Genomic DNA, 13,405 nt, shown 5'->3' on the forward strand with positions numbered 1-13,405 from the left:
AAAATCTTGGTTCCAAACCAACAAAATGAATGCCTCGCAGATGTGAAGAAATCATGAAAAACTGTGGTTATACAACTAAATACTAGTTTAGTGAGTCACAGGATTGCTGAAAAAGCAGTTTGAACATAATAGTTTTGAGTTTGTAGCGTCAACAGCAGATGCTACTATTATTGTGAACAGCCCCTTTTCTACTTTTTTTTTTTTTTTACTAATAGTCCAATTTCATAGCCTTAAGAGTGTGCATATGCAAGCATCATGAATGCTTGATCTTGTTGGATTTGGAATTTACTGGTACCTTGTTTCCCATGTAACAATAAGAAATATATTCAAAACCTGGATTAATCTTTTTAGTCACATAGCACTACTATTATTCTGAACACTACCGTATAGTAATGAGTGTGGGTCCCTATTTTTGTACATTTTGTTATCTGACTGTTGTTTTTTCAGTTTCCTTGCCAGTAGCTTAGAAAATTTGGAGCCAGATTCATAATACTTTTGTTTTGTATAAATCATGTTTTTTTTTGTATTTCTTGTGTATATTGGGTGTTAATTTCATTCCTAACTTCTTTCAGTTTTGAAGTGAGGTTTTGGTTAAATCCCTTCTTATGTTTTATTTCGAGTTCTTTTAGTTCTTTATTCAATTCTGATAATCTTAACTGCCTTTGTTTCTTTTGGTATGCGCAAAAAGATACAATTTTCCCCCTGAGAACCGCTTTTAGTGCATCCCATACTATTTCTGGGCCAACTTCTCCATTATTGTTTTCCTCTATATAGTGTTTGATTTCTTGTTTGATTTTTGTTTTAAATTGTTCACTATTAAGAATACTTGTATTTAACCTCCATAATAAGATTCCAGGGTTGTTATTTATTTGCAGTGACATGTAGAGGGGTGCATGGTCTGACAAGTCGGTATTACCTATCTCACAGTCATGTATTCTATGGCAGTCTTTTTTGAAAATAAAAAAGTAATCTATTCTGGAGTAGACAGCATGTGAATGGGAGTAATGTGTGTAGTCTCGGGTTGTTGGGTAGAATTCTCTCCAGAGATTGATTACTCCCAGCTCTGCCATAAGGATCTTGATCTTCTTGTGTATGGGGGTTTGGGTAGAGTCTTTGGAACCATCCAGTTTGGGATTGAGGCGTATATTCCAGTCTCCCCCACATATAAGTATGCCCATTGCCTCCATCATTAGGTCAAAGATTTTTCTATAAAAACTTACTGTATGTCACTGCCAGGAGGCACATAAACATTAAGAAAGGTTATTTGAGCTCCTTCTATTTTGCCAGAGATTAATAAATATCTTCCCTCTTTGTCATTTACCTGTAAGATTTTTTTCATGTTTAACTCTGAGATAGTAAAATGGCTAGTGTGAATAGTACACTTGAGAAAACCCCATTCTTTTCAGCTTTTCATGTTCTACAGAATTGAGGTGCATTTCCTGCAAAAACACTATGTGCATTCTCTTTTTTCATTTTACTCTATCTTGCTTCTCTTAATTGGGTTCAGTACCCCATTTATATTGAATGAAACAATTTTAATATTTTGATTAGCCATAATGTTCTATTTGTATTGCGTTTGGTTGGGTTTCCCCTACATCATGAATAGATTCTATAACCTCATACATCCCAGAAACTTGTGAACAGCGAGAGATGAACATAATTCAGTAGGAACAATAACACAAAACTTAGCAAAATGTCTTTACATTCTTTAGAGTTTCTTTCTTCCAATGTTGAGGCTCTTTGTACATTAGCCTCTGAGGGGGTCGAGATGTTAGAGCCCCCATAAAGGGATGTCCAGCTCTTCGTTAAGAGTAGGGCCCTTTGAGATGACTGCATAACTCCTACAGTCATGGCTTAAGCATTTCTGTGTCCCAACCATTTTACACAGTTTTAAGGTAAATAATGAAAGTTTTTTAATGAAATCAGAATGAACCATATGAGGCTTCAGGCATTCAGGCAATTAAAATCAGTCTAGTCTATAAGAGTCTTTAAGTCCAAAATAATACTAGACCATCTGGTCCATAAATCTAATGAAATAAGATGTGAACTGGAGCAGACTGTATCTTTTACTTGATAAGATGTTTGATGTCCCTCAGTCTGGAGGAGGATCACGTCTGAACTCCTGGAGTTTCTCTTTGTACTGCGTGTGAGGGGCTTTTTTCTTTTGCGGTGTGGTAGCGGTTGTATTCCTGGCTACGACCCGACGGCACACTGCCACTTGCCATGTAGGTAAGAGTTGGGTCTCTTGTTGATCCGTATTGGTTGGGGCTGGGATGATGGTCACTGGAAAACCGCGTGAAGCCATGTCCTCTGTTGCCTCTGCTGCTTTCTGATACAGGCGGGTGCCATCATTATAAATACTCTGTCGTGCTGGGTAGGGGGTCTGGAATTTAATTTTCCTTTCCTTGAGTACTTTCTTTGCTTCTGCATATTCCACACGTCTCTTGAGGACTGCAGATGGATAGTCATGGTCTATGTAGAAGTGGGTGGTGTTGTAGAAAACCTCTCTCTTTTGCCAGGCTCTCTGGATCACGTCTTCTTTCACTCTGTAACTCGCAAGCTTTACAATGATGGGCTTTACCTGTGGGTCAGTGGGTTTAGGCACCGGAGCCCTTTGTGCTCTCTCAGTTTTGAGCTCTGTGTCTGGTGGAAATCCCAGTGACTCTTTCAATAGGTTTTCCAGGAAAGAGGGGATATTGTTCCCCTCTGCGCCTTCTGGTATGCTGTATATTCGAATGTTGTCTCTGCGAGCCCATCCTTCTTGATCGATCAGTTTAGCCTCCATGTCAAATAAAACATAATTTGCTAAAACACCCTTGACTGTATGAGCATTGTCTTCTTTATAATTTGTAGTTTTTGTAGTTGTTTAATTGATATCCCAATGCAAACTATATATAGATATAGATAGATAGATCTATAGATACAGTGAGGAAAATAAGTATTTGAACACCCTGCAGTTTTGAAAAATCATACATTGGGCCTCATGTATCAATGTTGCGCACTTGTGGCGTAAATTTACGGCGTAAACTTGAAATACACCAAAGTCGCCGTGACATGTATCAAGCAGTGCGCACCTGCCCATTTCTGGCGTACGCCTGACGTGATCTTGATAAATGCGGCGGGTGGAAACGATCGTAATTATAATAAACACGCCCATAAATATTCAGACTCCGCTTCAGACACACCCTCATTTTACGACATAGAAGCCGCCAATAGAGCGTCAAAAGTGGCTGTCGTATCAATTGTTTTGTAGTATATAATCAATAAAGTGTTACAGTGGTCCCTCATTAATCGCTGGAGTTACGTTCTAAAAAATAGCCCGTAATACACGAAACCGCGACGTTAGGCAGCGTTATTTTTTAACAATTATTATAGACGTTTCAAAGCTGTAAAACCCCTCACTACACATTTTATACACTTTCTCAATCAGGCAAGAACATTTTCTCACTTTTCTCTCGTGTGTAAACACTCTCAAAATTCAAACCTTAGTAGGAAAATAATACCAAACTGTTTTCAGGCCCAAACATTTGTTTGAGAAATAAAAATAGAACGTTTTCCTATGAATAATTATGATGGCATTTAGAACTAACGAATCAATTTTAACGATCAACGAACGAGGTTGGACACATAAGAAATTATTAATAGTGACTCACCAGTATTTCACAGATCGGGCCTCTGCGCCTTTTCCCACTCACACCTGGCTGCAGCAGGTGTTTGTTTCAGTGTGACAAACACAGTTATGAGTAGTTGTTGGCGCTCTTTTCTCTTCTGGGCAACAAGATTCTTATAAACAGATACGCAGAACACTAAAAAAAAAGGCATGCAAAATTGGACTAAATACTCCGCGAGACTCCGAGGTGAACGGCGTTATAGTGAGGGACCACTGTATTCTCTTTTCACATGTCAATAATTCTTGACATGTGGATATTTGCTCGCTCAATTAATAAGACTTGCCTAGTCTGTCAGATTTCTTTATTTTTTAAATGTATTTCTGTATTTATTTTATTGTGACAACCGAATGGAGACGACAAAACCTGATTGCAGCACGGTCGAATTAAGGGAATGACGAAACTACAGTTGTTATTATCAATTCCATTGTCTAAAACGATCACACCACATGAAGTTAAGCTCAGTGCTGCTCTGGCTCCAGGCTCAAAGTCTGGAGAAAAAGGCGAGCAGCGCTTTCTTTGCAGTCAGTGCTGTGACCACGGATCGTGCTCCATAACAATCCCGCAAAGGCGGGATTTGTATTGATTATTATGTAGTATAATCAGGAAAGTGTTATTTATGTAACATTTGCATTGATTTGTATAATGGCACTGTTTATCATGTTGATCATCTTCATTTTTATGTGGATTCCAGTGCTGGTTCATTTTGGTGTATAATTTACGCCACCTCTCGACCTGGTGTATATTTTTCAAATATCGCCGTACGCAACGTTGTTACATGAGGCCCATTGTGATTTCCAGATTTTTTTTAGATTATGTCTCTCACAGTGGACATGCACCTAAGATGAAAATTTCAGACCCCTCCATTATTTCTAAGTGGGAGAACTTCCAAAACCGCAGAAAATTAAAATAGTTCAAATACTTATTTTCCTCACTGTATATATATATATGTATATATATGTATGTATATATATATATATATATATATATATATATATATATATATATATATATATATATATATATATATATATATACTCAACAAAAATATAAACGCAACACTTTTGGTTTTGCTCCCATTTTGTATGAGATGAACTCAAAGATCTAAAACTTTTTCCACATACACAATATCACCATTTCCCTCAAATATTGTTCACAAACCAGTCTAAATCTGTGATAGTGAGCACTTCTCCTTTGCTGAGATAATCCATCCCACCTCACAGGTGTGCCATACCAAGATGCTGATTAGACACCATGATTAGTGCACAGGTGTGCCTTAGACTGCCCACAATAAAAGGCCACTCTGAAAGGTGCAGTTTTGTTTTATTGGGGGGGGATACCAGTCAGTATCTGGTGTGACCACCATTTGCCTCATGCAGTGCAACACATCTCCTTCGCATCATCCGTGAAGAGAACACCTCTCCAACGTGCCAAACGCCAGTGAATGTGAGCATTTGCCCACTCAAGTCGGTTACGACGACGAACTGGAGTCAGGTCGAGACGCCGATGAGGACGACGAGCATGCAGATGAGCTTCCCTGAGACGGTTTCTGACAGTTTGTGCAGAAATTCTTTGGTTATGCAAACCGATTGTTTCAGCAGCTGTCCAAGTGGCTGGTCTCAGACGATCTTGGAGGTGAACATGCTGGATGTGGAGGTCCTGGGCTGGTGTGGTTACACGTGGTCTGCGGTTGTGAGGCTGGTTGGATGTACTGTCAAATTCTCTGAAACGACTTTGGAGACGGCTTATGGTAGAGACATGAACATTCAATACACGAGCAACAGCTCTGGTTGACATTCCTGCTGTCAGCATGCCAACTGCACGCTCCCTCAAATCTTGCGACATCTGTGGCATTGTGCTGTGTGATAAAACTGCACCTTTCAGAGTGGCCTTTTATTGTGGGCAGTCTAAGGCACAGCTGTGCACTAATCATGGTGTCTAATCAGCATCTTGGTATGGCACACCTGTGAGGTGGGATGGATTATCTCAGCAAAGGAGAAGTGCTCACTATCACAGATTTAGACTGGTTTGTGAACAATAGTTGAGAGAAATGGTGATATTGTGTATGTGGAAAAAGTTTTCGATCTTTGAGTTCATCTCATACAAAATGGGAGCAAAACCAAAAGTGTTGCGTTTATATTTTTGTTGAGTGTATATATATATATATATCTCCTATTATCTTGTGTACAATTTGCACATGTTCAGTCAAGCCTCTATTTTGTCACATGATAATTTCACAAGGACTACAATGGAAATAAGCATTTATGCTTTATTGTGTTATCCATGTATCTTTGATACATTTACCTCTGTATGTTTATATTGATGTTGCAGAATAAACTTAGTCAATTAATCTATCAATCATAAACAAGATTTTAATTACATTTTAACAGCATCTGCAGGAGAATGTGCATGTGTGCAAATACGAGCTTTTGACAATTTAGCTTGGACCCCGTGTGATGTGCGTGCACGTTGATGTCCATCAGATGTCTTGTAAAACACTCCAGAGGTGTTACCAGGTTACAAAAACAGCATTTTCAGTTTTAGAATAGAGTTAACAGCTAGCAAGACCAGCCAGTGATGTGACGAGCCGTGGGCCGCCATCATAGCCCAGTTGTCCAACCCGCTCCACTCAGTGCTGTTTGGCACGTCCAGCGCATTTAATCCATTCTTATTCTCTGAATACTAAACTGTTTTTCACACAGATTTTTCAGCAAATATCACACATGTAGCTATGATACAGGACAAATGGTTCGTCGTATTTTAATATTCATAGTGGGATTAATAGTAATAGAATATTATGATATAGGCTACACTGTAGACAGGTATTTTGCAAACACTGTAAACATACATTATACATAAATACACACAAATATATGATAGAGAAGCAGATAGTGGTAATAAACTATTTTAGTAATTTGAAGAGACAGTATATGATTAGGCTATACAGTGAGGAAAATAAGTATTTGAACACCATGCGGAAATGTCGTGTGAGTCCAGAATGTTTTTAGAACCTTAGACCTCAACAATTTTTAGTAGAGGAACTCAACCCTTTTATTTCCTGTTAATTGTGTAATTTTTTAAAATGTTAATTTACTGTCTTAATATATTTATAAATTGTTTAGGTTCTTGTTATATACACACTAGTATTATTATTATTTTATTTTTACTGCTATTTTGTCATTAGATTTTTAAATGGACCACAATGGAAATCAGTGTTTTCACTTTTTTGTGTCATCCATGTATTTTTAACATATTTACAATTATATTATGTACTTGTATTGAACTTACTACATAAAATCACTCACCACACTCACACTTTTTTTAGCTGTCCACCCCACCCCCGCCCCCACTGGAATGGCGTGGAGTCCAGAAAGTAATTACCAACATCCATTGTTGAGTGTTGTTAGCTAATATCTGTAGTTTCACCACCAAATATTAGTCCTATCAGTGTTCCATTTCCACAGTTTATCCTTGACCAAAAATGCATAAGCATACCAAACGGCAAATGTCAGCTGTCCACAGTTTCTCTATGATTGAAGTTGCGCACACACACACAGCTGCTGTAAGCAGGTGCTTTTAATTTGACAAAGATGGTGGCAGAAGACATTAAAATCACTACATATTTCACTCCTGCTACCAACCGGACACTAGTCAGTCATGGTAACAGCAACACTTAACTAAACTGACTAACCCAATTGAACTGCAAAGACACAATAACACTAACAACACTGTTAAACTAACATGGACCACAATAACATTTAAAACCTCAAAACCCCAAACTTCCGTGGTGCACTGCAGCACAATGTCCATTGTTTACTGATTAAAATTGCTAATTTGGATTGTGCCTCAAGACAATCCTGTCTCACAGGTCTACAGACAATTCCTTTGACTTCATGCTTGGTTTGTGCTCAGACATGCACTGTCAACTGTGGGACCTTATATGTAGACAGGTGTGTGTCTTTCCAAATCATGTCCAATCAACTGAATTTACCCCAGTTGGACTCCAATTAAGCTGTCAAAACATCGCAAGAATGATTAGTGGAAACAGGAAGCACTTGAGCTCAGTTTTGATCTTCCTGGCAAAAGGAATAATGTAACATAACAAAATGTGGAAAAAGTGAAGCACTGCAAATACTTTCCGGATGCAATGTACTTGTGCACAAAGCTGTTACAGTGTGTGCTGGTGCATCGGCTGCCTCTAGTCAGCTGTCAAACACTGATCATCTGTTTCTGTTTACTTCAGCTGGGTTGGATGTTTTTGAGTGGACATCTTTGGACCCAAGTATTTTTTCATTTATTACCCTGACTTGCATCCCACACATACCCCTTTCTGTGAGTAACTGCATCTTTTGTTAAATCTGCTTTGTATGATCAAACTGGGTGACCTCTGTGACACTGATTCTTCCAGGCGCTCTCAGTTCAACAGATTGAAGCTTTTGGACCAGACAATGCTGCCATGATATCATCTGGCCAGCGCTCTGGACTGGGACAAGAGCAACAAGCTGCACTTGATCGAGCTCTGAAAGGCTTGAGGACAGAGCAGACAAGTATCGCAGGTAAGAAATTCTACAAATCATTGAAGTGAGTCTATGTGTGATTAACATTTCTTTCATAATGCTGTGAACTAACAGTGTCATATAACCTGCATGTATTTTTGTGTATTCACTCTGCTGTGCAGGTGCTCCATCACTGAGTGTTGAGGGGATTTCAGCCTTCATCAAACCTTTCCTGTTCCTCCTTATTGGCTTTCTGCTGCTGTGAGACCTAACAGTCCCACCGACAAAGCCCAACAGAGCATTAATTAACGGCTGCTGATTTAGCGCTAGTCATTTCCGAGGCTGTAACAAGCTGAGATAAACACATACATACATACATACATACATGCTAGACAATAGCATCTGTGGGCATGGAGACACTAACAGCTATGGCAGATAGGATAAATGTAGCATTATTAAGGATCTGATCAGAAAGAAAATTTTCTGGTAAACATTGTGAAACTTTCTTTGGAAACTGTATGTTTAGGTTTAGAATCTTGGTGTTCATGTTCTGAATTCTACATGGAATAGCATATAGCTGTCCACAGATTGAATTTGCCGTGATTTCAGAATCCACCTAAATTGACCCCAAGGACCTTGGTTGACCTCTGCCAAAACTCTTTAAGGGCAAGTAGGGGGACAGCCTTCATCCATATAACAACTTTGGAAGAACGTAGCCAAAGGAAAGAGCAGGGGACAGATGACCTTGACCCCAATGGCTGGCCTTTGACAAATTTAACCTCACATGGGTGAGGATTGGGTACCAAAACCCAGATCCAATATCGTACCAGTTTCACTACCAATCTGGATCTCCTGGACCAAATGGCCACTCAGATTTCAGTGCTGGATTAGTGCTCCGCACAGCCCTCACACTACCTGTGTAGACTCACTGTGACGACCAACAGCTAGAATGATGGATCCCTGGAATTCTCAGGATGTCCCAGAGACCAGCTCTAATTTCATCAAAGACAAGCAGTGCGCTAACAAAAGACCATCTTATGTTAATATGCTAATGATACAAGATGATTATGTTGTGCACTACATATATTTTAACAGATGTTTGAAAGAATAAGGATGTACACATTGTACAGATAATAGCATTTAGAAAAAACACACCTGATATTATACGTACAACCCCTGGCAAAAATTATGGAATCACCGGCCTCTGAGGATGTTCATTCAGTTGTTTAATTTTGTAGAAAAAAAGCAGATCACAGACATGACACAAAACTAAAGTCATTTCAAATGGCAACTTTCTGGCTTTAAGAAACACTATAAGAAAGCAGGAAAAAAAATTGTGGCAGCCAGTAACGGTTACTTTTTTAGACCAAGCAGAGGGAAAAAAATATGGAATCACTCGTGCACACTTGTGTATGCGTGATCACATGTGCGCATGCATGTGAGAGTGCAATGGTACCAAACATATGGAACCAAGCTGCACTCTGAATGCAATCCATGTCATGTGACATACAAAGCACTAATCAGATCACAAGGATCCACTCAGCCGTTATATAAAGTCAAATAATGCATGCTAAAATGTGTTGTGTGGAAATTTTTTTTTTTTGTTAAACCATCAGACCAGATTTTCAAGTTTAGGGTGTAAATCTAAGCAAAGAATTCATTTAAATAAAAAAGGAACATTGAAATTGAATCAAATACATCAGTGGAAAATTCTGATCATTTGGGATTTTTTTAGAGAAAGGGCATTTTTGTGACCCAGAGATAGACTCTTCAGCCTGGAGGTTTTCCAAGAAGTGGTCTCATCATACCTGCATAAATGATGTCATTAACAGTTGTTTTTATTGGTGTAAGATTTGCTGTTTGGAAAGACCACCCACTTTGGGTGGGGGAACTGACCCTTGTGAGGGAATAAAAGTGACTGTCGCCCTTTGTGTTTCAAAGCTTTCCAGGTGTTTTTTGAAGACTGTGAAATGCTTCCTTTGCTGGCAAATAAAACTATTGTTCTGGAACTTCTTTTTTTCCTCTGACCCTGAACAGTTTTAAAGTGATTTTTGAACAACTGAGCATCGAGGATACTGTCCTGGAAACTCCACCACACAGCCAGACAACTGAATCAAACACTGCATAAATCGGCGTGCTGACAGTCTCACTTTATGTTCATTTTAACATGTAAAGGGTTAATATATTGCTGAATGTGACTGGTGAAGCTTCAAACCACTTCTTTCTCTGACTGACACACACACACAGGCTGAATAACAAGCTACTTTTACTTCACTTGTACCAACTGCACTTTTTTGTCTAACTTCAATAATCAAGTCTAACTGGATTATTCGACATGACACTAATGAGAACGTGATAATTGGTCAAAATCATGGAATCAAGCTGTAGGTGAAAATAAGCCTTTTTAATTCTTTTAACAAATAAGACAAAAAACAAATACAGCATTGCATTTTTAAAGCGCTCAACAAAAATCTCCTGAGAAAACACGCACAGGTTAACAGTGGCTACAACATTAAAAGAACTTCTATTTACACTCCCAGGTCGGGAGCTGGATCCTGTTTGGCTTTTTTCCCAGCAGCTCGTCTGTCTGACACGAACAGCTGCAAACGGACAGATTAAGCAGGAATATTTATAACCATCCACTTTAGAACACAGCGTCCAGAGTGCCGTTCAGTGCTTGATTCTCCTGAATCTGTGAAACAACACAAACTTCACACTTTCAAGCATTTTTGTGATTATGCAAATTTAGAAAAACTCAAGTCTGTGCCATTATATTGTGAGGCATGACAATGATTTTTTTTTTGTTTTGTTTTCCTGGAATCATCAAATTCTGGGGGGGCAATAAAAAAAATCCAAAGTCCAGCATGTTCCCCAACAGGAACACGGAATGCAGTTCACATTCTGATTTGTTTATAGTAATATAAACCAAAGTTTTGGTAAAGGTTTTCCCACCCAAAGCTTCACAAGTTTTAATTACATTGGATACTCTGAAAATCAATCATGTAACTATACTGAATTCTATATAAAATGTTACATATACGGACGGGTTGGTGTGTTTTATTCCTTGGATGAATAGTACACAAATAATGAATGTTTATTAATCCAATGATAGGAATACTTGCAGGAGTTGAAAGATGGAATGTTCTGTTCAACAAGGCAGAGCTGGGTTGAATATAAAGTCTCATTCAACTCAGCTGGCGTCTCACTGAATTATACAACCCCTGGCAAAAATGTTGTTATATTACAGTCTTTTTTAACATTTATTCTTTATTATTATTCACAGATCACATTACACAAATTGCCAAATTGTGGCAGTCAGTAACGGTTACTTTTTTAGACCAAGCAGAGGGGAAAAAAAATATGTAATCATGCAATTCTGAGGAAAAAATTATGGAATCATGAAAAACAAACGAACGCTCCAACACATCACTAGTATTTTGTTGCACCACCTCTGGCTTTTATAACAGCTTGCAGTCTGAGGCATGGACTTAATGAGTGACAAACAGTACTCTTCATCAATCTGACTCAAACTTTCTCTGATTGCTGTTGCCAGATCAGCTTTGCAGGTTGGACCCTTGTCATGGACCATTTTCTTCAACTTCCACCAAAGATTTTCAATTGGATTAAGATTTGGACTATTTGCAGGCCATGACATTGACCCTATGTGTCTTTTTGCAAGGACTGTTTTCAGTTTTTGCTCTATGGCAAGATGCATTATCATCTTGAACAATAAAACACACCAACCCGTATATGTAACATTTTATATAGAATGAGGTGACACCTAAATAGGTGAACAATCATCCCCAAACATCCTTTCAATTGATGGGCTAAGAAAAGTATCCAAAATATCAACGTAAACTTGTGCATTTATTGATGATGTAATGACAGCCATCTCCCCAGTGCCTTTACATGACATGCAGCCCCATATCATCAGTGACTGTGGAAATTTACATGTTCTCTTCAGGCAGTCATCTTTATAAATTTCATTGGAATGGCACCAAACAAAAGTTCCAGCATCATCCCCTTGCCCAATGCAGATTTGAGATTCATCACTGAATATGACTTTCATCCAGTCATCCACAGTCCACGATTGCTTTTCCTTAGCCCATTGTAACCTTGTTTTTTTCTGTTTAGGTGTTAATGATGGCTTTCGTTTAGCATTTCTGTATGTAAATCCCATTTCCTTTAGGCGGTTTCTTACAGTTCGGGCACAGACGTTGACTCCAGTTTCCTCCCATTCGTTCCTCATTTGTTTTGTTGTGCATTTTCGATTTTTGAGACATACTGCTTTAAGTTTTCTGTCTTGACGCTTTGATGTCTTCCTTGGTCTACCATTATGTTTGCCTTTAACAACCTTCCCATGTTGTTTGTATTTCGTCCAGAGTTTAGACACAGCTGACTGTGAACAGCCAACATCTTTTGCAACATTGCGTGATGATTTACCCTCTTTTAAGAGTTTGATAATCGTCTCCTTTGTTTCAATTGACATCCCTCGTGTTGGAGCCATGATTCATGTCAGTCCACTTGGTGCAACAGCTCTCCAAGGTGTGATCACTCCTTTTTAGATGCAGACTAACGAGCAGATCTGTTTTGATGCAGGTGTTAGTTTTAGGAATAAAAATTTACAGGATGATTCCATAATTTATTCCTCAGAATTGAGTGAGTCCATATTTTTTTCCCTCTGCTTGGTCTAAAAAAAAAAAAAAACGTTACTGACTGCCACAATTATTTTTCCTGATTTCTTATAGTGTTTCTTAAAGCCAGAAAGTTGCCATTTGAAATGACTTTAGTTTTGTGTCATGTCTGTGATCTGCTTTTTTTCTACAAAATTAAACAACTGAATGAACATCCTCCGAGGCCGGTGATTCCATAATTATTGCCAGGGGTTGTACATTCCATCTTTCAGTGAATGAAAATGCTCTTTCCATTGCACAAATGGAAAACATTCATTATTTGTCTTATATGACACCTAAATACATCTGTCTCATTTGAAATTTGCCAGGTGCTTCATGTAGGAACAGGAAGCTGACAGCATGGGGCAGAGTAGGTTCTGTGTAGAGCAGCAGTTCACATTAGATGGCAGGCAGCTCACTGGAGCGCACATCTGCTTTCCTGAATCCCCCCCACCCAAAAAAGACCTAGCGCTAAAGATGCTCCTGTGAACACTGCAGCTTCTGGATTTAGCTTTCTCACATCATGGAAGCATTTTTCCGAAATGCTAATGGAGCCGTGCAGTTCAAC

General features: G+C 38.7%; 1 protein-coding gene across 1 annotated transcript in view; it reads left to right on the top strand.

The window, feature by feature from the left end:
* The window catches only part of otoa (otoancorin), a 69,243-nt gene extending 58,486 nt beyond the window's left edge, over positions 1 to 10,757 (top strand). The window contains 3 exon segments of the mRNA XM_034173659.1: positions 7,912 to 8,000; positions 8,077 to 8,224; positions 8,347 to 10,757. Of these exon segments, the coding sequence (XP_034029550.1) occupies positions 7,912 to 8,000; positions 8,077 to 8,224; positions 8,347 to 8,429 (320 nt within the window). The 3' untranslated portion in view covers positions 8,430 to 10,757.
* Positions 10,758 to 13,405: the final 2,648 nt, after the last annotated feature.

The sequence above is a fragment of the Thalassophryne amazonica genome, chromosome 7, assembly GCF_902500255.1.
Source record: "Thalassophryne amazonica chromosome 7, fThaAma1.1, whole genome shotgun sequence".
NCBI lineage: Eukaryota > Metazoa > Chordata > Actinopteri > Batrachoidiformes > Batrachoididae > Thalassophryne > Thalassophryne amazonica.